Source organism: Passer montanus, unplaced genomic scaffold (genome assembly GCF_014805655.1).
Source record: "Passer montanus isolate IOZ18808 unplaced genomic scaffold, ASM1480565v1 scaffold18, whole genome shotgun sequence".
Taxonomy (NCBI): domain Eukaryota; kingdom Metazoa; phylum Chordata; class Aves; order Passeriformes; family Passeridae; genus Passer; species Passer montanus.
Genome location: NW_024365381.1, coordinates 8,142,112 through 8,167,891, shown reverse-complemented (window position 1 = coordinate 8,167,891; position 25,780 = coordinate 8,142,112). Strand labels below are relative to the sequence as shown.

The following is a 25,780-nucleotide window of genomic DNA, read 5'->3' as shown; positions in this document are numbered from 1 at the left end:
TTAGGGCAAGGCAGGCTGAGAGACAATCAAGGTTAGTAGCTGAGTGCCAACCCACTAGCCATGGCCATTTCTCTTCCTTGTCCCCTACTACAGCCCACCATGAGGATAAGCTTTTGCTGTGAACTCACTGACTGGGCACAGCTGGCAGTGAAACACATCCAGCAAAAGGTTGGTGGCTAGCAGGAAGTCTTTCTGGTTTTAATTGGTGATTACTCCAATTGAGTGAAACACAGATAACCCACCTTTTTTAGCTCTTATGTTTATCTAGCTGTATTTACCTCACCTCCTGCCTTCTTTGTCCAAAATTGGAGCAGGCCTTACACAGTCCAATATTTCACTATACACTGGAAACCTTGAAAGCAGCAGAGCATAACTGGGGCATGGAGCCAATGTGGCCAGAGCCCAGTGACATTAAGAGTCCCAATGCCCATCTGCAAGGCAGGAAAAAAGGGATAGTTGGATATTCTTGAGGATCTAACATTCACCATCACCTATGGTGCACAGAAGATGTACTTGAAGGCATTTTCTCCCCCATAAACACTTTGTCAAGAGACAGGCAGTCTAGTCTGATGTTTTCCAGAGCTCTGTAAGGATTTCTTAAGTTCCAGTTTTACTGCTTGGACCAGCTCTACTTCTAGTGTGGAGAAAATATCTGTAAAATGGAGCTGGTCTTTAAAACATCAGCACAGTGCTTTGAGACATGGAGCTGAACAACATCTAGTCTTGCTACTCATATATCACAGGAGAACCAGAGGGGGACAGGAGATAGCATAAAGCCTTTAAAACATATGGAAAACATTATCTAAATAGCAAAAATATGACATAAAACTACATACACATGCTTACAGCTCATATTTGAACTCTCCACAGCCCTTGCTAGATAAGTAGGGATAATGATTTTTTTATTCATAGTTCACTGAAAGGGAGTCCCACTCATATTTTCACACGCCCCAGCAGCCAGACAGTCTCTCTGCTTTTATTTACGGCTAGAAGTCCTGGACAGAGTCACGGCACAGAGGAAAAAGGAAAAGCAACTGGCAGATCTCAGCTAATGCAAAGTACTGTCTGACATTTTTCAAAGAACAATCAATTGCAAAGGACTTGCTGTTAATCACTGTGAAACAGATACATTTCAGATCCCCACAGAGCATGATACAATGTGAAGCAGCTTCTTAGAGCAGCAGGATTTTTTGTGAAGGGAGTTTGGACAGGCAGTTTTTCCTTTAAGCCTGCATTTCTGACAGCTGCCTAGTACCCTTTTTCACAGGCTTGTCACATTTGTACCAAGATATATAAATGCCTTCTCCTTTTTTCCTTGTTTTTTGCACAATCTTTCACTTTTTTAAGAAAAGAAAGATAGAAGCCATATTTCCTATCATCTATAGATGAAGCCAAAATTTTTCCTGCACAAGGAAATGGCTTCTTGTTATCTGAAGACGACATCTCTATTTTACAGTAAAAGCCTCCATCCTATTTTTTTTCTGTTCTACTTACTCCCTCCTGTCTCAAAGCTGAACATATCCAATAGCTTGCAAAGGAAAGTAATAAGAGAAAGATGGTTTTGCTTTGTTTCCTGGCGACCAACACCACTGAGACCCCAGGTATCATCACACTGGCTAATTCAAGACAGAAACAAGTTCCATTACAGTCAAGCGGCAAGAGAGGATGCAGCAGTAACCTTGGCACAGAAAATCCTTGCCAGAGCTGCCTGCTCTTCATGGTAGAATTCACAGTGATAGAGGAATATGTTTTGATTAAGAGAAATTATGTTCCATGTATGTTTAGTTGGCTTTTGGATTTTCTTTTTTCCCCTCTACTAAGCTTAACCATGTTGTGTCACTTGCATTACCCTCTTTACCTGTAAAAGCCTTAAACAAAACCCCCTTGATGCAGGGCTAATACGAGAGGGCTCACTGTGTCTCCTTTAATAAGTCCCAAGGAAAGCTGGATCTGTCTTCTTTGCATTTAGCTCAAACTGCCTCTGCCTTTCTCCAGAACAATGTACCCCTCAGGGTGAGGAAAAGTCGTTATACCAACAGTATGGCACTAAGTAGAAGAAAGTTCTTTGTAATGGCCCCTACACCCAAAAAAACATCAAAGGGGATGGCAGCCTGTCTTACAGGTCTGGACAACTGTGGGGGCCCAAAAGAAGGAGATCAAGGAGAGGTGATGAGAATTGACTTTCTGGTTCACACTAGAGGTGCCTCTAAATCCATACAGAACACTGCAGACAGGCAGGTGACTCCTTGTTACAGAGGCTCCCTTTGCACATGAAAAGATCTAGTTCCTCCAAGACATTCAGGCACGGGGCCAAGGCAGTGAGGTGCTTCTCGAGGCAACCATATTGCCTTCATGGAAAAACTCCCACCAAAACCATGTTACAGACAGTGCAGAGTTTAAACACTCCCTAAGGAGCCAGAGCCATAGAAATGCAACAGGAAGAGAGCTTCCCATGCCTGCCATTACTGAATTCCAAACAGAGAATTCAAGCCCACAGGGATATGTTGTCTTCTGTCCTGTCAGTCACAGATGTGACAGCTGGGACCTTTAGCGACTGTCAAAGGAGGAAAACCAAGGCACTCCAAATGCCAAGACTGTCAGCAGCATAATTAACATGTCATGTATGACCATGCTCAAAAATGCAGCACCTACTGCACCTCCAACAGACAATGCTGCCCAGCTGGTAAATCCTGCACCTTGCAATAATGTCTAAGTGACTGAAAAAAATAAGAAAAAACACAAACTGTAGAGTTTAGAAAGACAGAAATCAGTTTGTAGCCCACGGAGGAAGGGCTTCAAAGCCATTGCTTCTCCCACTCCTGAGGCATGCCTCTGGAAATTTGTAGCCAGTCGTATTCTTACAGAAGAACATCTGTTTCACATGGCCAGAACATATGAAACAAAAAGGATGGAAGCAAGTTCTGCAGGGAATTCATAAGCCAAGACAGGTTTGGTGATCTCAGCAGATCTGGTGTGCTCCCCACTGACCTGCAAGAACCAGTTTGAGGCAGGTGGCACCAAGCACCAGGCAAAAGGGAAACTTTCTCTCCCCCATCTCTGGAAGCATACTTTGGACAAACTTAAAAATGTGAAGTGACAAGCAACAGAAAGAAAAACCCCATGTTGTGAAAGCCAGCCCATACAGAGAGCATTGCCAATTCTCCCCCTGCACAGATAAAATGGATGTTTGTGGTTAAGTGCAGGACTGTCCCAGTTAAGATAAAATACTTGGGCAACCTAGATGAATGCTCAGGCTGAGAAAAATCTAAGGTTTCATTTGAACAAATGTAGGCCTGTAGCCGTGACCAAAAATGACCAGGCAAGGACAGCACCTGAATCCACTGTTCAAACATACCTGAGCAAGCTCACTATCCCATTGCTTAGAAGTACAGGATTGGTGCCAGCATGGGCTCTTCCACAGCTGATCTCTGACACACAAATCAGGGAAGGCACCAGAAAGGGAAACTCAGAGGGTGAGGTCCAGGTGTTACTGTAAGGAACAATGGACCTGTAAGGACTGGGTAAGACACAAGGAAAGAAGAGAAAAAGCAAGCATGCAAGAAAGGAACAAGAGAACTTCAAAAGTGGTAAGTCTGGTAAAAGAGTAAATTTTTATGGAATGTAACAATTAGCAACAGAGACATACAAAGAAGTTTTATCTATAGACTAGTAGAAAATTTAAAATCATAATAAAATAAAGCCAATCTATTTCTGCATAATAAATATATTGCTTCCCCTCTTCTTTCAGACTGAATTAAAATTATGCAGGTTAAGGGTATCTTACAAACAACAAAGAATCTTAGTTTAGAAAATATTTGTGAAGGAAGTTCTCCTTGCTAGTTTCTATTTCTGAACAAGTGATTCGGAAAAAATCCTCTTCAATGACACTACCGGCTCCACAAAAATAGAGGATGTGCAGTCCAGTTCTTATCTCCACATTACTTTCTTGTCTCACAAACAGAAAAGACCTGACCCTGTGGTCAGCCAATCAGTTCCATTAAAGAGTTTGATCAGGAGTTCCTATATCAGAACAAAGGCAGAAAAAACAAAGCAGAACAAAGAGGTGAAATGGACACCTTGTACTCCTGATGACAGAAAAGGAGTTTCTGAGTCATGCAGAGAGCTCTCAACACCCTGATCAGATGGAGGCAGGATATAGCACTATCTGAACACATGCTCTAAATGCTTTGGAGAGAAAAAGTTATATCCAAACTGCTGCTGTAGGCAGGAAGGTCATGCTGGGATTATAATCAGCTGTGTGAATGAGCACAGAGACATACCACATTTGGCTAGATGATTTTTTTCTTTAAGACTTGCCAGTGGTACAGGGGAAAAGATTGCCCTTATAATGAAAATTATCTCATTTGCAGCTCTGTGATAAATAGTATTTATCATGAATCTTTGATTCCTCATGCTGTTATTGCAGCTCCTCTGCGATGGCATTAATGTACCATTTCTCTCCATGGCTCCTACTTATCTCAAACAGTCTCTGCTACAAACAGGGTTTTTACCCCTGGCCTGTGAAATTTCTTAAATTACCTGATAAGGGCCAGTTTCAGCCACAATCACAGCAGGTCCGGGATTCTGCCGAAATGTTATAAAAAAATGTGGGTCAACTGCATTATACACAGCAGTGAAGATAAGGGTTTTACTGAAACTTCTTTACAGAGGCGTATAAAAGTTGAGCATAGCTTCATCATTCAGTAGAAACACACTCATATCATGCAATCAAAATCATCAAAAGGGATTGTACAGAAAGGAGTGTGTATTTTTAAAAAGTTATCTTTAACTAAGGTCTAGCACAGGACAAAAAACGTGAATATTTAAGTAAGTTAGACAGCAGCACATCTTAAAAAACAACAATAATTAGCACACACTAGCTTATATTTTCAAAGCATTTTACAAAAACATGAATTAATTAAGCCTCACAACATCCTTGTGAGATAGTTAAGCATTATTAGTCCCATTTTAGAGACAGAGAAACAGGCATGAAGAGAGTATAACCTGCTCACCACCACACGTCAAATCCAGGTACAGAATGCCAGATTTTCCATTTTTTGCCATGTGTGGTCAGATCTCTTAAAAGCTTCTGGTCTTTAATTTAAATTGTTTCTTCTCATCCCTTTTAAGACTCCTGTCCTTATTTCAGTCTGTTATGAAAAGGTACTCACCAAGTGCTATTCAAAGAGTCACCGAATAGTTTGGGTTGGAAGGGCCTCTAAAGAACATCCAGTTCCAACATCCCTGTCCTGGAATGGGACACCTTCCACTAGACCAGGTTGTTCATAGCTCCATCCAACCTGGCTCTGAACACTTGCAGGGATGAGGCATCCATAGCTTCTCTGGCCAGCTGTTACAGTGCCTCACACCCTCACAGTAAAGAATTTCTTCCCAATACCTAATTTAAACCTAGCCTCTTCCACTTTAAAGCCATTAACCTCTATCACTACATGCTCTTGTAAAAAGTCATAGGAGAGGTGCTCCAGCCATGTGATAATCTTTGTAGTCCTCCTATGGACTTGCTCTATTATGCTGGGGGCCACAGAGCTGGACACAGTACTCCAGGTGGCCTCACAAGAGCAGAATAGAGGGGATGAATCACCTCCCTTGACCTGCTGGTCATGCCTCTTTTGATGCATCCCCTGATGCAGGTGGCTTTCTGGAAAAGTAATCAACGCATTCCAGGAACCTTCTGAATTGCTTATGGCCTGCTGTGTTGCCTCTCCAACAGATATGAGCTGGCTGAAGTCCCCCAAGAAGACTAAGCCTTGTGAACACAAGGTTGCTCAAATCTACAGAGGGCTTCATCCACTCAGTCTTCCTGGCTGGGTTACCTGTAGCAGATCCCCTCTGTCACCTGTCCCTGCCCTCCCTTTAATCCTGACCTGTAAGTTCTTGATGGACTCCTCCTCCATCCCTAGGCTGAGCTCCATGCACTGCAGATGGAGCTCCATGCACTCCAACCAATCACTGACACAGAAGGTGACATCTCCTCCTTGCCTCCAGGGCCTGTTCTTCCCAAAGGGCCTCCATCCTGCCATTCCAACACTCCAGTCACAGGAGTTATGCCACTCCATCTCTGTAACAGCCCTGCATGCGTGAGTGCACTCGCGACAAACAAGCAGAATTAGGAAAAACATTTCTTATAAACGCTGTGTTACTGGAAGCTGTTTAACCAAAGACTTGGCATGGGTATTTCCATACTGCCAGTGTCACTTCTCATCAGGCACCTGCCACCAGGAATCTTTCTGAGGCCTATCTGCAATGCTGGGACAGCTCAGAATCTGAAAAAAAATAAAGCTTCTTTTCTTCTTCCATACAAGGAATTTCTCTCTGTGGCAAGGGGTCTTCTCTACAAAGAACTCTTATGAATACCATTGCACTGAAAACAAAGAAAGATTTTTATCAAGAAGACCCTCACCGAATCACTAGGTTGAAGAGACCTTCAAGCTCATCACATCCAACCCAGCCCTAACACCTCAATTTTTTTAAACATATCCAGGGATGGTGACTCTACCACCACCCCAGGCAAAGTATTCCAATATTTTATCACCCTTTCTGTAAAAAACATTTTCCTAATACCCAACCTACATTTCCCTTGGCACAGCTTAGGACTGTGACCTCTTGCTCTGTCAGTTGCTGCCTGAAGAAAGAGACCAACCCCCATCAGACTACAATCACCTTTCAGGAAGTTGCAGAGAAGTTGTAAGGTCACCTCTGAGTCTCCTCTTTTCCAGGCTAACCACCCCCAGCTCCCTCAGTCATTCTTCACAGGGCTTGTGTTCCCAGCCCCTCACCAGCCTTGTTCCCTCCTCTGGACACGCTCAAGTGTCACAAGGTCCTTCCCAAACTGAGGGGCCAGAACTGGACACAGCATTCAAGGTGCAGCCTCACCAGTCCTGAGTACAGGGGAAGAATGACATCCCTGCTACTGCCGGCCTCAAGGTAAAGCCAAGGGCACAAATGTATGCCAGAAAAATCTAGAAACTTTTATCTATTGTGCTTTTGTTGCCTTTCTCTGAACTCACTTTATTATGAGAGATGGTCTGGAGGCATCAGACATCCTGGGAGCAAGAAAAAGATTCTTCATAGTCACTTTGAGAAGACAAGTTCCCTTAATATCAATCACTCTTGCCCTGAACTAGTAAGTGACAGACTAGGATTAAACTTCCAAACTACCTGAAGGTTCGAGTCAATGGATTTAATTCTATAAATTGCCAAATTAAACTTTAACTGGCAAATCTGGCAGATCTACTGCTGCCTTTTTGCAAAGCCAGGCCCCAGGTGTTAGTGGAGACATAGAAATAAAAACAGTCTTTCCATCTTCAGTTACACATGTCCATCAGACACTATCCAGAGTCCAGGAAGTTAGTTTCATGACAGCTTGATCTGAAGATCCTCCCCATACTTCTGGATCAACTTCACATGGTTATGGTCCACTGACCATTGCTCTGGGAGGTGTTTGGGCTTCATGCTGTCCAAGAAATGCTGCCTCCAGCGTCTTTCCAGCTGCATGAGAGAGCGCAGGCCTCCTTTTGCACAACACTGCACCACCTTCAGTCCATGTGGCACGTAGCTCTCATTGCAGATCCTGCCAGGACACAAGCACAATTTATTTTCACACAAGCCCGCTGTCAGACTCCAGATCTGTCTCCAGTGAACAGCAAGACACTGAAGATACTTTCAGCTGCAGAGTTTAATTACAGACAAAGCGTAAGCTAATCAAGAGGGAGAGTTTTAAGCTTTGCTTCAATGCCAGACTGTTTTCTGGAACACACTTACACTGTAAAGCTGGTTTCTCTGAACAGAGAAAGTGTTCTTCTTTAGAGCAACACTGAACAAAGCTCTTAAGGTCCATTACAAGCTCCTCAAGAGACTGCAAATTTCTCAAGGCAAGAATTATATGACCCTTCAGAGTGCTGAGCCTGTCACTGAATTCCCTGCCTGGATAGGTTCTGTGTTACAACATCTGCACTTTACAAACAACAGCGAGCATAACAAGGAGAAGATACTCATTTCAAGCAGAGACTAGACACTTATTAAGAAAAGATATTTGGGGAGACTTTGAGAAAGTGAAGAAGAGAAGACTTCCAATCTGACTATCCTTCACTCTTTTCCTGACCTGTCCTTCAGAAGAAGTATAAAAATGTTGGAGGGGAAGATGGACAGCAAGAACAGAAGACTGGTGAGGAGGAAGAGAAAGAGGAAAAGAAACAAAAGCTGCAGTTCAGAGAGCAGTGGTGAATTGAGTGGAGATGGGTATAAACAAAAACAAAACCAGTAAGAAATGCAATATAAACAACCAAAAACCTTACATCCAACCTAGATGGGCTTGCTATACCTGGTTTCCAGACCAGCTGCTGCCTGGAGCATCTCTGGAGTGACAGTGTCAGTGTTATAGAAGTCCTTGATGCCTTGCAGCAGCTCTGCCCTGCGGGGCTCGGGCAGGCTGTCTGCGTTCAGCAGGGCGCGCGCCCCCGAGCGCACTTGCCTGCGCAGAGGGTCCTCCAGGAGACGCACACCTTCCTCGGAGCCGATCGGAGCCCCAAACTCCTGGGCCAGCTGCTGCTTCAGGTGGTTGTCATAGTAATTGGAGATGGCATGGCAGGACGTGCAGAGTAGGAGCACGTCATGTGAGTTGTGGTCCTTCATCTGGATGGGGAAGTGTCTTCTGTATTCATGAGGAACAACATTCTTCCTAGAGAAGACAAAACAGACAGCTCATTGCATTTGTCTGGAGCTGCTGCTCCCCAGTTCCTCCTCTTCCTGCCCCAGAAAGGGTCAGCTAAAACTAAAAGTCCAGGTAAGCAAAGATTACCAGGATGCGTAGTACAGAAAGTGATTATTTTTATTCTTTTCATTTGTAGCTCTCTCGTCAGATTTTCTGCATTTCTCTATTTTCCTTTCAAAAAATTCACCACTATCAATTAAAGATTCATACTGTAAAGAAAAAAATAATTAAGTAATGTGCTATGAGAAGTATACTTCTCAACTAATCAGTAGCAGAAAAAAAGAAAAAGAGAAAAATCTTGTTCTTTATGACCTCATGAGCTTTAGGTTCACCTAAATCTTTCAAAAATAAAGGATTAAGTAGTGGAAGGAATAGTACAGCCCTTTTTGGAAGGGCATGCCACCCACCCAGTGTGTGTCAGCACACTGCTGCCCCTGTCACTCAAACTGCAGCACATACATGTTCCATATGCTTTGGTCTCTCCTAGGATCAATACCTCCTGCCTGTGTAAGAGAAAAGGCTGGTCTCATCAGTGTCTCACACAGCCAAACAACTGCAGAGCACTCAAACAGTATCCCATCCAGGACATGAACAAGCACAATGTTTCAGGTCACCAACCAAGCTTCTGGATGCTAAATTTGATGCAGACCTCAGCCCTGTTTTAGAAGATGCATGTTTCCCCTACCCGCTAAACAACTCACCGGATATAGGATTCTCGCTTGCCACATACAACACAGAGGTTTTCTTTGACTGTCAGATAATAATCAACTTGGGACTCGGGACGTCCTGAAGGCTCAAAACGCAGCTTCACAACAAAAGGGTCTGTGCTAACTAGCTCTAAAAGGATAAAGGCAAAGAGAAAATATTCCAGACAAATTGTATTGGAGAGCTAAAATAACAATGCTACAATGTAAGAGTCATCCTAGTGAATTCCCAACAGTACTTCCAATAAGAAAGGATACCAAAAAAATCATGCTCCATTAGGAAGAAGAGAGAGAGGAGAGAAGAGAGAGAGAGAGGAGAGAGAGGCGCATTTAAAATTCCAACAGGAAAACTGGTATGCCTACCTCCAATCCCCTTGTCCAAATACCACTGAGCCTTCTTGCGATCACAAGTGCACAGGGGCTGTCCATCTGGTGCATGCAGGAAGCAGTTGTCATACAGTGGAGATTTTCTATGAAACAAGGCCAGTATTACAGCAGATATAATAGCATGCAAAAAACCCCAGAGCTTTCTATAGCCCTGAGTGCCTCACTGCAGTTCAGGCAACTTCCTCCGAATCACAGGAGTACCCCCAAACACAAACTTGAGGCTGCTGAGACTCCACAGTCTGCTGCTTAGGGTAACAGTATATCTGAAAATTTATCCAGGGCTCACCAACTGACTCTAAGGTATCTTTGCTCTCCTGCCGTCAACAGAATTGTAACTCTTGAATCCCAGTTTTCAAGAGATGCCATCACTGAAGACAGCATTTTAAAAAAAATTGAAGTAGAAAACAAAAGAGAATTGAAGTCACAAAGGATGATGAGCTAAGAGTAAGCTCAAAGAGAGCATCAACTTACAGCAAGGTAGTTTCAAGAATCAGCTGCCTAAGCCTGGATTTTAATGATTTTTATGAAAACTTTTCTAAAATTTAATGTGAATAGCAATTACTTTATTCACCCAAGAGAAATGGTCCAAAACCACTCCTCCACTGGGAATTTGAACACATGAGTTCAGCACTGGGAACTCGAACAGATGAGTTCAGGAGAGCAACAAAGCTGAGCTGACACCCTCAAACACAGGTCCCAACATTTGGCAGTGACAAGAAGTCCTGTGTGAGCAGTCTCTGGCAGTTTGTGGCAGTGTGTGGAAGGGCTCTGTTTTGCAGAAAACATTTCCTTACTCTGCCAACCTCCTTCAAACAAAACTGAAGCGTGGAGCAGGCTGGGCTCAGAGACGACGTGGGAGGAACTGGCCAGACATGGCACAATACACTGCAGAAAAGTTTCCTTTCCTCTCTGCAGTGAGATTGTACTGATTTGTACAATCTCACTGCAGGGAAGAAAGTGAGAGCTCTACCAGCAGAGCTCTACCAGCTAAAAAGTTTGATTCATAGGATATCTCCTTCCACTGAGCATCCACAGTTCAACTCAGCCACCATGATAATTTCAGTACTTCCCAACTCTAAATGAATAAACATTAAAACTAAACAGACTTAAACAGAAAGAAAAAGTGAAAAAGGACTTTTGAAACCACATCCAGTGTTATCACAGACCAGAGCCACACTGCAGTAAATACTGTAAAAAGCAGTGAGTCTACAGATCTCTCATGAAGTCAAGCACAGTTAAAAACAAAACAAAACAAAAAACAAAACAAAAAAAACAACCAAACAAAAAAACCCAAACAAAACAAAAAAACAAATATGGAAAAAAACCAACCAAACAAAAAAACCAAACAAAACAAAAAAACAAATATGAGGAGATCTTAATTTATCTTGGAATGTAATTTTGTTTAAATTTTAATCCTCCCATGAGATGCAGTCCTCCTGTTTTGTATTACACAGCCTCCAAAAAAAATTAAAAAGAAATATGAGGGACTTGCTCTGTAAAACACTATACTGTTAATCACTGCTAATGAAATCAATACTATTGACTACACTAAAATTTCTCTGTTGCCAATCCAATAAACTGAAAAAGAAGAAAACAAATATAAAAAATTATTTCTTTCCCAATAATATTCACATGTAATTTTAGTTATGTCCAATGACAAATTTTATTAGATTGTATCTTAACAAAAGCAAACATACAGATACCCCACACCTTCCACTACACTGAGCTTAAAGCAACTTTTCAAACTTGTTTTCAATTTAAAAACAACTGAACTCTTGCTAGCAAAAGCTCATAAGAATTTAGGATTCACTCCAAAAAATCACCTGCAAGGATGGTAATCCTGAATCCAGCAATAGCTCTCTCTGCAAGGCTAAAGAAGCACTATTCTTTCCTCTCACCCCCTGGCCAACTGCTTTGCTGCTACCACAGGCTGTTCCTTCCTGTGCCCTCTGGCACCTCACATAACATGTCTTACTCCTGATAACCTCAGCTTTCAGCCCTGCCATCTCTAGGGCCATGGTGACATGGGACAGCAAAGGAAAAACAACAGTCCATGAGGCAGATCCTGATGAAAGGACAAGCTCTGTGCAGTTGCCCCTTTTCCTTGGAGCAGACAGGGCACAGCTGTTTGAGCAGCAGAATCACAGAATCACAGAACATGCCAAGTTGGAAGGAACCCCCCAGGATCACAGAGTCCAACTCCTAGCCCTGCTCAGGACACCCTGGACATCCAAGAATTACATCTGGAAAGCCAACTGCCTCCTGCTAGGACTCTGGCTAATGCTTCCACAGGGGAAGGAAGGGTAAAATTTAAAGACAACAACTCAACTTGCTCATGATCTAAGTAGAGATCTAAGTGCTGACCCGCTTTCAATACCGCCTAGAGGAAAATGAGGAAAACAGAAACAGGATCTGACCCCCACAACTGCTAGGTCCTGTGTTCCCTTTCCGAGCTCATATGAGCTACTTTGTTTAATGACTAGAGCACGAGGCAACACTCAGGGCTTTCCACATGCAATGCAAAGAGTAAGATGTGCTCACATACTCACCTTGCAGAATATCCCACACCCAGAGGCTTTCGCTTCTGCCTCCGTGGATCTCTCATTTGCTGATTGCCAGAGGGCTGGCCATTCACCCAAGATTTCCGATTCTTTGTTTTCTGAGGGGAACGTCCCTCTCCACTCTTCTCCTCTCCTGTGCTGCCACTCTTTCTTCCTCTAAATGGGATATCCACCAAACCCTGGCATTTACCCCGTGCTTTCTCCCAAGCAGTGACAGAGTTTTCACCTTCAGATGTAGCAGGGAGGCTGGTAAATCCCAGCAAATGGAAGAACAGAGCCACTGAGACCTGGGCATCCCTAGCAGCATAGAGAACCTGCAGAAAAGCACAGAAATTAAGATACTGACAAACAGCAAATACTCCCAACATTATCAGTCTTTAGCACACAGTACAGTAAAACCAGAAGCTGGATTCATTTCCTTTTGAAGTTCACATGAAGTTTTGCTAGTTGAATGGCACTTTGATAACAACACCACATCCCACTAACTTGGTGTAATGCCCCCAGGAACTGCAAGGAACTGAAAATATATTTAGGTCAGACATCCTCATATCCCACCAATCCCTCCCTCACAAAATGTTCCCTTTTGGCCACTGGCTAAGAGTATTCAGCATGGGGTTTTTTGTCCTGTCACTCCCTCTGCTGGTCATGGCTTCTGCAGGCATGTGCAGCATGACTAAAGAAACTGGGCAGGCAGGGAAAACTCAGCACTCTAAAGAAGGTGAACAAAATTTCCAGTGTCTCTCTAATATTGCACTGACTACTACAGACTGAAGAAAATAATAAAAAAGTGAGGTTTTGGAAACACTTCTTCAAGGGATCTTGCCTCATAGATCTTTCAGGACTAAACCAAAACAAGGGTAAAGAATCCAAGGAGAATAGCAGAAAACTATCTTCATGGAAAAGGAAGGAAATGCAGGCAGTGAGTCTGAAATTAACTTTAGGCCCTATCACACATAAGATTTTGAGGTATAATTTGAAAAGGCTCACATCTCCCTATTGTAAAGCCTCTTTTGCAACTAGGAAGGTTACTTTTCCTCCCAAAGCAGTAAGTTGAAGTGGAGAACGCACCTGATCTTGTGTCAGTTCTTCTGCTTCCCAGTTGCTGCAACGCACATGAGGAGATTTCTCAAGTGGGAAGTTCAGGACTTTTTCAGCTAAAGACTTAAGGCTAAGGCAGTTGTGAAGTAGATCCTTCCTTCAATTCAACAAAGTGAAACAAATATATCAAAAATGAAACTATACACTCATGCAAATTCAGATGGCTTCATACAGCCTGAACCTGCGAGAACACAATGCACATGATGCATGACTCAAACAGCACACAGCTGTTTGCCTGTCAGCCTTACAGGCCCTCTCCTCCCCTCTATTAAAATGTCCCTTCTAGATTTAGTAATTATCTCGTGCCTGCAATATGCAAAGCAGGTGAGGCTGGGAGTTAGTAACATTTAAGACTGAAGTGTTTGGCTCTGAACTACTCCCTTCTGAACTAAAGAGGTCCATCATACACTGATGGACTACTTGTCCGAGGGATTCCTGAGAAGCCCAAGAACCAGGAATGACTCAGAAGAATCCTGTCCACTAGAAACAACAAGTCCATCCTCAGTGCTAAGAAGGCACGCAATAGGTCAGCAATAGGTCAGCAAACGCACAGCCCAGATCCCTAACACCACACCCAGGCACGCATATAATTGTACATGAAGAATATTTGCAAGTAAAACATCTTGTTTCAGGAAGAGTGAAAGATAAGGAAATGGCATCACAAGTGTAACATTTCCATAGAAGAATTGTTATTAAAAGAGAAAACTGGAACTGGTTTATTTAGTAATTTTTCAAGAAATCTTGAAATTCAACAGTTCCACTTACATGTCCTGTGCACACTTAACTCACACTTCTTGGCAGTGTATTCAAACATCTGCTGACACAGTGTTCATTCTTACTGCATTACATCACTGTGCCTGGACTTCTTAAAAGCTGAAGCATGGTACACAGAGAAGTCCACAAAGGTATCAGTCTGTGAGAGAAGACTAACGGACACAATTAGCAAACTAAATCCTCATTAAGATTTCATTTCCATTAAGATTACAGAATAGAAGCATGACATGCTCCTGGGCTGCACTATCAATGCCCATTTTCTAAAGCCACCCTAAGAATTCCAGACATACCAGCGTGATATCATTCAGCTTATGCAAATCACCAAAGATATATTTCCAACTCAAATGGTGCCTCAAAAGGACCTACCTCTGTCTCATGGCTAAATACCGGAGATCCATGCTCCCTTTCACTGGAAGACCATAATCATGAAGCAATTTGCAAGCATCTTCCCAGCATCCTACACCAACTTTCAACACAGCACTATCTGCCATGATGTCCACCAGGGTCTTTGGAAGAGTCTGGCCACTGGCAACAAGCCTGGGCAACCGAACAAGAATGCACAGGCCACTGGAAGAAGCCATCTGTAACAGGGATACAGGATTTGCTTTTCCCTCCACAGATACCTGTAATGAAATAAAAAATGAGAATCCAGGTTAATGTATTATTAGTAATACCGGAACTGAAGCAAATTGCAAAAAAGGCCACTGAAAGCAGGAAACACTTATCAGTTTACACAGTCAAGTATTGTTATATATCTCTAAAAATTCACGGCAAATTACATGGTCTTTTTCACAGTATTACTGTGCCCAAGCGACTTCTTGCCCCATTCCCACATGACAATCTTTCCCCCTTTCACCCTTCCCCTTCATAGCTGAGCTGGTGGAAGAAATCAGAAACATTTTTGAATCCACATCAGCATAAAGCCACTCACTATATAAATGTGTGTGGCAAATATATTGTTTAGCTGTGGCTTATACTGTGGGGTGAATAAATTTCCAGTCAAAACACTGGCAAAGCCAGGCTTTATAAATTACTTTAAGCCTGTTTGAGATAGCACACATGCAAATGTACAAGCAGAAGAGGAACTTTGTTTTCTCATCGTCCCAGTGAATTTTATCTATGTATCAGCATTACCCTCCTTTTTGGAGTTAACATTCTTAAGATATTGTTTCTTAAATATGTAGCTGGATTTAAAATAGTGTAAGCCCAAGCTACTTCTAGTAAATCACCTTTAAAGAGATGTTACACAAAACACATAGTGCTACATTTAGCCATACAACTGTTACTATATATAGTAGTCGATTTATCACAGCAACTCAGTAAACAAATACATCTAGTGAATGAAAAAGTTAGCATATTTAAACGTAAGAAGAATCAAAATTAGCATCTGCTTCACAGACAATCACAGTTTCAATAGTCAACAATGGTATCTGTTTAAGCAACAAATTGCTCCACCCTCAATGATTTCCCCAAGCAATTTGCAATGTAAAGGAAGGAGAGGCGCTTCTTGATCACTCACCCACTCACAATCAATTCCAAGAACCGGCCACTTCTCCAGCTCCGTCTTCAGCAATGGTTCAACATGATCCCACTCCTCCTGCTCTGAAACTATCACTATGTCTGCACCAAGGGTCCTCTCTATCCAGAAGAAAGTGGGAGATCTGAAGAAGGAAAGCACCTTCTTATCCTCTGCCTTAACGAGTTTCTCATCTCCTGACTTTACTGCTGCTTCCTCTTGCTGACTACGACAGCGTGTTTTTCCTTTCCGATGCTGGGTCGCTTTCCACAACACCAGGCCCCCCAATGCAACACCCAGCAGGGTCGCCAAAGTAATCGTCACGGCTGTTTGCTTGGCCATTTTTATTGCCCTTTCTCCCCCTTCACCTCATCCTCTCAAAACGGCATTGTGGGATTTCATCATGGCCTGCCGAGAAAAATAAGAGAGGAAGAAATTAAAGACAACTTAATAAAATGTGTTTAGAGATATTAAACACATGCAATGCTATCATAACAAGGTTCTAGCCATAACTGGTAATCCTGGCAGAAAAAAGGTTCCCACTTTGGTAGACTGGGGGCCTGGGGACAGACAGCTGCAGCGATGGATTGGGCAGGAAGAGGAGACTGAATGCTGCTGTTGATCACGCCACTAAAAACCTTAAAGGGAATCCATTCAGTTAAACTGGTGCAACTCGGTGCTTCCACAAACTCTGCTATTCCAAAAATAAACTAGTCACAGTTATTATCAACACCTTTTAGCTCAGTTTGTAACTAGATCAACCTAAACAAGGCCAAAATGAAATTGCTGCAGAATAAGCATGTCTGTTCACGCATTAGTAAACAACAGGCATTTATTTGTCCAGTACATTCACATCCATACTAGGGTCAAATGGCCCTTCAGGCATTGGAAAGCCCTAGAACAGCAGCATCTTATTTTTAACATAGCTGTCCCTCCATCATACAGAAGCTGAGTACCCCTTCAATAAAGTGAAAGCAATCCTGCTCCTCCATCCCAACCCACCGCGTTGTTTCTAAAGGGCTGCCCTTGCGCACACTTCCCACCAAGGAGAAGTGTCGGTGCTGCTCCAGCATGGATGCTGCACAGCCGCTCCCAACACCCCGAGCACAGCCGGGGCACCTGCCTGAGCACCCCCGAAGCAACAGGTCCTTCACTGCCCCCCCGTAAACTGAGCGCGAACGCCGGCTGCAACGAGCCCGCCCGAGCGACGGCCTCTCCCTGCGTGCAACAGCCACTACCGCTCTGGGAGCCGGGGCTGCCTGCGATCCTTGTGTGGATCCCCCGCCGGGGCAGCAGAAGCCCCGGTAAGGCGCCGGCCCGGCTCAGCCCCGGCGGCAGCGGCGCGCCAGGGCCCGGGGGCGGGCCCGGGATCCCAGCCGAGCGCTCCTCCGGGCCGCTGCCAGCCCCGCCGGGATGGGGGCAGGCGGGGGCGGCCGCGGCTCCGCTGGGCAGCAGGGGGAACGCGCTGCCCGCTCTCGGCTCGGTCGCGATTATCTACCCCGGGAAGAGGCCCGAACGCCGGGAGCGAGCGTGCGGGAGGCCGCGGGCGCACCGGCCCGCGCACCGGCCCGCCTGCAGCCGCGGCCTCTCGCCCACCGATCCGCCCGCTGCCTGCGTCCCGCGGAACGGCTGCGTCCGGCTGCAGGAACGCCCCGCGGGGCAGTCGCCACACACACCGGGAGCCTTAGAGTGGCGGACGCTTCCTCTGTGCCGGCGGTGCGAGTGGGCGGTGGGCGCCGCCATGTTGTACGGCAGCTAGTGGCGGGGCGGCTGTGTCGCTGGGCAAGCGCCAAGGTGCCTTCGGCCGGGCAAAATGCTGTCAAGAGTACTGAAGAGCTAGCTCTTTTTAAAGGAGATTTTTGGAGTGAAAAGTGCGGTTTGTTGTCTGCCACTAGGGAGGGCTTGAGGAGCGAGCCGCAGCGGGTGTGAAGTCACCCACACGAGGAGCACCGGGGAACCCCTGGGGCAGGAGGGACCAGGCAGAATGGGAAGCACAGAACAAAGGTAGCCGGGAAAATAAATGGCAAATCGCAGCCACCTACAGAGTGGCAAACTGGAAGAAAACAAAGAGGGAACTCATCAAGTGGAGAGTTTTAAGAAATTAACAGAGGAACATGTCACTTAATCATAACAAGAGATTGTTTCCCCCCTGTGTGGGGGAAATACGAACGTTAGAAGAGTGACACCACAAAACCTGGACACTGAGTATGCAGGCGGCTGCTGTATCCAGAGCATCATCAAGGTTTGAGGCCATCACTGTTAAAAAGCAAACAAGTTTCCAGCCCAAATTCCATTGCAGATGAGAGGATCTGAGCGCCCAATTTCTTCAAATTCCTTTGCAATTCCCAGTATCTCCGAGATTGCATCTGTATTTTGAATGTACAAATGCTTTATACCTTATCATTACAGCTTCTGTATCATATGTGTTTCTGCAAAGCCTCTCAGTCTTGCTGTACAGCGAGATTTTTATCCATTTTTGTATTAATTCACTGAGTCACGAAGCATTGCAATGTCACTGCAGTAACTCACACTTTGTCTCTGCTTCGTTCTCCTCTAGAGGGAAGGTCTGCATCTCCCTTTCAGTCACAGCCTGGCCCCAGCTTCTCCATCCATCCCCTGTGCTCCGATGCACCAACACAGCTGCCCAGCTGAATGCAGGTCACCAAGCAGGAGCTAGCACTGCTCTGAAGTTTCTCACATGACTTGTGCTCAGAGGAAAGGTGCATCATGGGCATGCTCAGGAGAGAAACCTGGAGGGTTTCTGAGTTCCCACAGTCAGATGGACATGTTCTGCCCGTTTCTCTCTCTTCCCTTCACACATATCCCTCAAGTAAGAGTGCTTTGTTTTCTATGGTCATTGGAATCTAGAATAAACCTGTGTTGCCACTTGGATGGATAGTCCCACGTTTCCTGTTGTAGCTGTGACTGGCTGCTCCCTGCTCCCTTGCTCCAGCACCCACATACCTGTAATTACAGGGTCAGAAAATCATGGAACTGATCATGTACACTAGTTCAAGGACAAAAGGTAACACCTGGGGACACAACAGACATTTCAAGGCCCAAGTGGTTGGAAAAAGAACCAAGAAGATGATGCAGCTGGGCTCCAACACATATCCCTCAAGTAAGAGTGCTTTGTTTTCTATGGTCATTGGAATCTAGAATAAACCTGTGTTGCCACTTGGATGGATAGTCCCACGTTTCCTGTTGTAGCTGTGACTGGCTGCTCACTCCCTGCTCCCTTGCTCCAGCACCCACATACCTGTAATTACAGGGTCAGAAAATCATGGAACTGATCATGTAAACTAGTTCAAGGACAAAAGGTAACACCTGGGGACACAACAGATATTTCAAGGCCCAAGTGATTGGAAAAAGAACCAAGAGGATGATGCAGCTGGGCTCCAGGATCCAGCTGCCCTACTGTGGGGTAGGCAAGAGAACTTAAGAGAACTCTGTTAGGCAACATCCTTAAGAGAACTCTGTCAGAGCTCAAGATAAGCACAAAATACTGAACAAACCTGCAAATAAATGGTTTATTTTAGTTTCTAAATCAATAGAAGTGTGAAGATACAATAAAGAAAAATGCAATAAAATACCCCAATATTTATCACACAGTGAAAATGTCACAGAGAAGATGCTAGCTTTTCTCCAAGTAAGAGGATTGTATCCCTGCTTGCATTTAAAACCTTTATTTTTCATGGCATCACTGAAATTACAGAGTCTTGTAAGCCACAAGTCTCTAACAGCTTGTCTTATACCTACATAGCCATTTATTCAGGTATAAGGATTAAATTAAAAATAAATGAAAGCAACTCACTCATTAATGCACTCTGGCAAAAAAAAAAACAAAACAAAACAAAACCCAACAAACAAACAAAAAGCCTCAAAAAACAAAACAAAACAAAACAAAAAAGCCAAACCAAAACCAAACAAACCTCAAGTTCCCAAAACCTGATAGGGACATTGCTGAAGGTAAGATAACCAAGTGAATAAGCAGCAACTGCTGGCTTAGTCTTACTTATAAGAAATCTGTTACAGCAGGTAACTGGAAGCCTTTACATGGTAAACTTTTCTGTGTCTGTAGCCTGACATGAGATCTCTGCAGAGGTCTCTGTCAAAAGACTAATTTTTAGCCTGATTTCCTAAGAAAAGAAGGCTTATGAAATGACTCGATGTTATTGTTTCTGCCTCTAGGTCCCATTACTTCCCCTGCTTTCTTTGCCAAAAAAAGCATGTTTAAACCATTGCTAAATTCCACCTAAATTTGTACAAAGGTAACAAGTGAAATGCAAAGCCAAATGGATGAAACAGGTCCTGATAAAGCTGTCACTGATAAAATGGTAAGCATGTGCTGATGCTGCTTAGTATACATATGAGAACCCACACAGCAGTACCACATCAGGAGAAATCCATAGGAAACCAGGCTTCACTTGTTCTGCTGATCACAGAAAAAATAATTATTTTTATAATGACATTAGCTCATCCTTTAGGAGGGAGAAGACTATGGTAAATGAGTCAGTGTTCAAAGGAAAATCAATGATTGTGGAATATCAAAGGAGAGAGGCTCCAGTGAAGACTTAAATTGCTGGTAGCAGACAATGAGCAGAGAGCTGCATGTAGTCCCCACTAGCTCATTAATAACACTCTCTTTGGGGCTCCATCCCAAGCTATAGAAAAAAGCCAAACTCACATTTCAATTCCTAATGTGATTTATCTTCCTTCTGTCGATGCTGGTAACACCATGACTGCATATGCAAACAAGCCATTTTGAGCAGGGTTTGTTTTAACAGGGTTCATACCAGGAAGGCAGGAGGGTTTCTTTCCTCAAGAAGTCAGAATGAGAGCAGTTTCAATCAACTGTGAGGCCCCATCCTAAAGATGGAGTCTCACACTCCAACCAGGTGGATGGAAGGTTTAGCTTTTGTTGAAAAGGCAATTCTGCTTCCTTCTTCTCCCTGTCTGCATTCTTCTTCAGCCTCAATTCTGCAAATACTGGTGCCTGCTTGATTCAAGGAATTAAGTGAGCAGAAAGCTAGCACAGCAAAAACTGGGTTTTCTTCTGGTTTAACTCCTGGTACTAACTCATCATACAGCCAGATCTCAGTGAAACTACATCTTAAGCCAAAAGATGAGTCATGGTAGCTCACTGAAGGGATCTGACAGAGTTTGCAGGTTTTGCAAAGAATCTGAAAAAAACTCAGAAGTGTAAAATGCCAGATAATCCCATGAGGATGAGTTGTATTAACATCAATCATCATCAATGTATTTCTTCCTTAATTGCCAACTCTTTTCATTGCTTATATAGAGAGATGAATTTCACAATTCCGTTTCTTGAAGAGCTGCTTAGCTTACCCCAGTAGTTCAGTCCAGAAGGCATTCTGAGTCAGCCTCACCGTTTATGGCTGCTAAGAATATGACATCCCCCATCTCCAAAGTCATCTCCCAGCTGGGCACTCCAGACTAGCTTGTGCTGATTTTGGCATTCCTTGGGACATTTCCATGAGCCAAATAAACACATGGCAGACAAGCAGGTCCAGTAAGTAGCAGCATCAGCACAAAGAAAGGGACAGAACACAGAGCCACAAAAAAATAAAGCCACCTTTCAGTGGCCACAAATCATTAGATTGGCTTACCTGTATGTTAAACCTACATAGCAGAACAGTAAGCCTATGGGGAGACATTTGTGGAAAAAATCCTTGGTTTTCCTACCTTTCTGGTCCATTGAAGTAAGCAAAAGGAGAAAAGCCCAGCAGCCACTAAATTTTCACTAGAGGGAATAAATTACACAAGCAAAATTATTTTTTTAAAAATTATATGGCTAAAATATTGTGTAGTCTTCTTGGTTTACTCTTTCTTTCTATTGCCCCTCAAAAATAAAAAAATATTGGTATAAATAAATGAATAAAAAGCCTTGATTTAACTCCACTTTCCTAATTATGCATTCAGTCTCTCTGACTCACTCCACAGACATCCAGCTATCAGTGTCCAAACTTCTCAGTTTCCACTCTGGATTAACCAAAAGTTCAACAGTATCCCAAAAAGAGTATTTAAATGTCATCCTTTCTTGCCTGACACAATCAATCATGCTTCACTTAAATACTTTTTACCTATTTAAGACTTCCTAGTGTTTGACAGACTCTCAGAGAACTGTATTCTTGGTCTTCTGTTACCCTCCTACATTATCTCTGAATTAGCACTTGGGAAAGGAGCAGATCCATAAATCATCTGTAGAGAGATATTAATTTATTTGTATTTCAGATGAGATACTTCCCCCTGTCCAAACTCAAAACACAGTCTTCTCTCTTCTGTGAATGACTAGCAGGAAATTAGAGCTCAGCAGAGCTAGAACTCTTCCCTGAAAGCCCTCTTATTATCTTCTTTGTGAGTATCCTTGGATAGCATCACCAGTTTATCTGCTACTCAAACTTGTTTGTCAGCTATCAGGTCTGACTGAAATGTCTTTGTAGATCCTAGCACCCAGGGTATATACTTCCATGTGGCAGCTCCAAAACAGCCCTCCAAAACATCCTTGCAGCTAAGACCCTTGTTCTCTTGCTGATATACAGACTGCCCTAATACCTCTTCCTTCAGTATTAACCAACACAGCTCCTAACACAACAGCCATTGACCAATGGAAACGCCACAGTCTGACAACAGAGCAAAGCTGACTGTAGCCCTCCTATTAATGATCAAATTAATGACCACAGCCATCAAATGGAAACAATTAATGCAATTTAACTGATTCTCCCAATTCAAATTTGTTCAGAAAAATGTTGAAGGGATAACTTTGTTATAGACAGTAAACCCCAATCAGTTATTGTCAGTCCTTCCAGAGGCAGAACAAGAAATCTGTAGCATGGACAGAAGCTAATATGAGAGTAATGTGACACCATGGCCACATCTCATCCAGATCAATTTAGTACTGCTGCGAGACTGAGCTCTGCACAACCTTGGAATTAAGAACTCTGAAACTGCAACCCAAGATTGTTTACATAGATCATTACTCTAACTACATCACTTCTCTATTTTAAGGATTCTCCTAGTTCCCTCTTCTGTACTGCATCAAACATTATTTACTTACCTTCATTCCCAAGGACATCTACAGCAAGTCACCACCGTGTTCATTATCTCCCATTTCCTTTCCACTTGACTCCTCCACTCTGTTGCCTACTTGTTGAAATTCCAGGCAAAACATTTGTTGTGCTTGATTTCATGCTGCTTTTGAGACATGGAGGAGACTGTGAACATGCTACAGAATTAGGCAGCTCAAGCAGTGTGCGCAGGCAGATTCTGGCTTCCTGTGCCCTTTGAGTCTGGCCAGGTTCAATCCAATTTGGTTGTGACAACCAGTCTCAGTACAGCACCCCCCATGCTGACATGTGCCCAGAACAGCAACTTGATGAAGTTTGATCTGTTTGACTAACTACTGCCAGTAGATTGATTCCATTGCAAGCTGCACAATGTTCCCATTAAAGGAGACAAAGATGCTTCACTGATGCCACTTCAGTATGACTCAGGACAAGAGTGCATGTGCTTTGGAGAGATAACAGCACTCTGGCTTTATTAACATAGACACTGGTCATTTTCCAAGGAAGATATTACCTGTATTGGCTATGGTAACTTCCTTAGGTGCTATACTCAAAATTAATTGAAAGAAAGGATTCAAGAGAGTGAAAAGAATGCTTACCAGTACTGGTTTTTAACCTATATGGTCATGTCATTGATCAGAACAGATTGACAGTCTGCTATTATTTTTCTTTTAAATTCTGACTGCTTAGAAATGTGATTTAAAAAACACCACAAAAACAAGCAGAAAAACCCCAACAAAACAAAAACAAACTTAGTTAAATATTTCTTAAAAATCCTGGAACTGGGGGCTTAGGAAATAATTTTATTTCTATGCAAAACCATTTCAGTGCACAGCTTTCCTAGAGACTGGATCCAGAATGTGGAGAAGAGATTTTATTATATTGCATATTTATTTCAGTACAGAAACAAAAGGTAATCAAAGATATTCAATCTGAACAATACTTTAGGAAAGGGGAAAAAGTGAAATCTGGCTGAGTGGGCAACAGTTTCTGATATAATTGCAATGGTGCAGAATGTCATGGCATGCAAACAACAAAGATATAAAACATGATTTTATAGCAATGTCTGAAGCTTACCCGTGTCTGAAGCTAAGACAATAAACACAAACCATGATGGACAGGGTCTTTGCCTCTTTATTTGGGGGGTGGCTAGACATGTTACATTGCAGTAGTTGGCCATCAACAACTGTAACTAGAAAACATCCTTATGTACAGTTCAGATTAGAAGAGATTAACTGCTTTGTTTTCACTTCAGTTGTTTCACTGTTAATGTTAACACTGTAAATGTAACTTCTTACATTATTTTTTTATTCCAAATTAGAAGAGAAAGTTTTTTATTTACTTTTGTTATATGTTAAAATTAAGGCTATAGGGTTGTCAAATTAAAAGCTTGGTCTATGCAGGATTTGCTGCTCTTCCTATAATCTTAATCAAGAAGAAACCCAAAGCACTTAACTGACTTTTTATAATGAAATAATTTATATTTCTATGGAAAACTGTCACTGGAATATGGCAGCAGTCTAAGAGCACTCAGTCACCTTGCCACATCACAGTTTATGTCAGGGAGGGTTTTCCCCCCTGCTTATTTTAAAGTTTCAGGACTCCTAATTCCCAGCAGATGCAGTGCTACACAAAGATGGCCAGGATGGTCAGGCTAATTCCTCTCACCTTCTGAAAACTGTATCTTCCCTAGGTACTGGTGCCATGGGGAAATACAGACCTGAAAGTTTCAAGCTGCTCATTTTGTGCACAGACAGCATGCAGTCAGCTGCAAGGTGGGACTGGAGGTCTGTGCAGCACCTCAGGGACATCACCCTTTGAATAACACTCCTGTTGTCTAATGTGGTATCAGATGTTACCTGAGAAGTACAGGGTCCTGAGAAAGAGATATTCCAGTAAGGTAAAGGTTGGGGAATTGTTAAACAGTGAAGGATAACACAGGTCACTTCCACCTGGTTAGCCAGCTACGTTTTGGGGTTTAGTTGATACTGCAGGGTAAAAGAAGAAAATTCATTTGTACTTCAAGCAGTCTTCCAAGGGCTGCAGAAGGGTCTACTGACTCACTTGTGATGGGGCAGCCCTCCTGTTTTCAGTGTTACTCGGGAAGGAGCAGGAGCGAGGAAGCTATGAAACCCATAATAACTATAATAACAAAAATAACAAAATAAAAACCCCAAACTAAATTCTAAAGCCATAATGCTTTGAATTCCCGTAGAAATCACTCAGCATTTACAGAAGACAAGCCCCACTGCAAACCGCCCCCGCACTTGAGCTGTTTTCCCCCTCATCTTCCCTCCGGTGCGTCGCCCGTTGCCTCAAGGCGGGCGGGCCGCGGCTCCGGAGCGCTGCCTTGCCACTCACCGCTCCGCGGGAGCACCTGCCCGCCCGCCGCCGCCTCCCGCCGGCCGCGGGGCTGCAGGCGGCACAGGTCACTCAGCCGGGCCGGCTGAGCGGCGGCGGGACGCGTCCTCCCGCGGCTCCTCCGAGGCACGGGCGTACCCGCTCCCCGGCAGGTCCTCCGAGTGGCGACCGTATCCTTCGCCCAAAAGGTCCCCGGAGCGACGAGTGTGTCCGGCCCCTGCAAGTTCCCGCAGCGGCGAATGTGTCCTTGCCCCAGGAGGTCCTTGGAGTGGCGAACGCGTCCGTCGGTGCCCGGAGTGGCGAACGTTACCGTCCCCCGCAGGGGCGAGGGTGCCTGTCCCCCGCGCCGCTCCAGCAGCGAGTTAACCGGCGGCGGCGCCACGCTAGAGCCGGGCCGGGCGGCGCGGGCTGCAGCTGAGGATCAGCTGCTGAGGGAAGCGGGGAGGAGCCAGCGGGATCAGGAAGCGGCGGAGTGTCTAACACCTCTCTGCCATGGCTGGCTAAAGAAAAATCATCATAACCATAACAAGGGGGGAAGCGGGGGAGGGGAGGCGGCGGCGGGG

At 43.9% G+C, this 25,780-nt stretch overlaps 1 protein-coding gene across 10 annotated transcripts; it reads right to left on the bottom strand.

Moving 5' to 3' along the window:
- Positions 1-4,633: 4,633 nt before the first annotated feature.
- Positions 4,634-22,982, bottom strand: EXD2 (exonuclease 3'-5' domain containing 2). 10 transcript variants are annotated; one of them, XM_039704792.1, is made up of 10 exons: positions 22,850-22,982; positions 21,478-21,535; positions 15,775-16,179; positions 14,622-14,878; positions 13,452-13,578; positions 12,372-12,697; positions 9,799-9,905; positions 9,433-9,568; positions 8,342-8,698; positions 4,634-7,591 (listed from the first exon to the last, which is right to left on the bottom strand). In XM_039704792.1, the coding sequence occupies exons 3-10, from the start codon at positions 16,111-16,113 to the stop codon at positions 7,375-7,377; spliced, it is 1,866 nt and encodes a 621-aa protein (XP_039560726.1). In that variant the 5' UTR covers positions 16,114-16,179; positions 21,478-21,535; positions 22,850-22,982; the 3' UTR covers positions 4,634-7,374. The 10 variants fall into 10 exon arrangements, with proteins under 10 accessions (XP_039560726.1, XP_039560731.1, XP_039560728.1 ...); XM_039704797.1 differs by lacking the exons at positions 21,478-21,535; positions 22,850-22,982 and adding exons at positions 16,285-16,409; positions 17,368-17,954; XM_039704794.1 differs by lacking the exons at positions 21,478-21,535; positions 22,850-22,982 and adding an exon at positions 18,168-18,714.
- Positions 22,983-25,780: the final 2,798 nt, after the last annotated feature.

Coding starts and splice junctions, on each gene's coding strand:
- EXD2 (XM_039704792.1), bottom strand. CDS start 16,113: ATGGCCAAGCAAACAGCCGTGACGATTACTTTGGCGACCCTGCTGGGT. Junction 13,579..14,621: donor TATTTAGCCATGAGACAGAG/GTAGGTCCTTTT, acceptor GTTGAATTGAAG/GAAGGATCTACTTCACAACT. Junction 12,698..13,451: donor AAGAACTGACACAAGATCAG/GTGCGTTCTCCA, acceptor GCTTTTCTGCAG/GTTCTCTATGCTGCTAGGGA.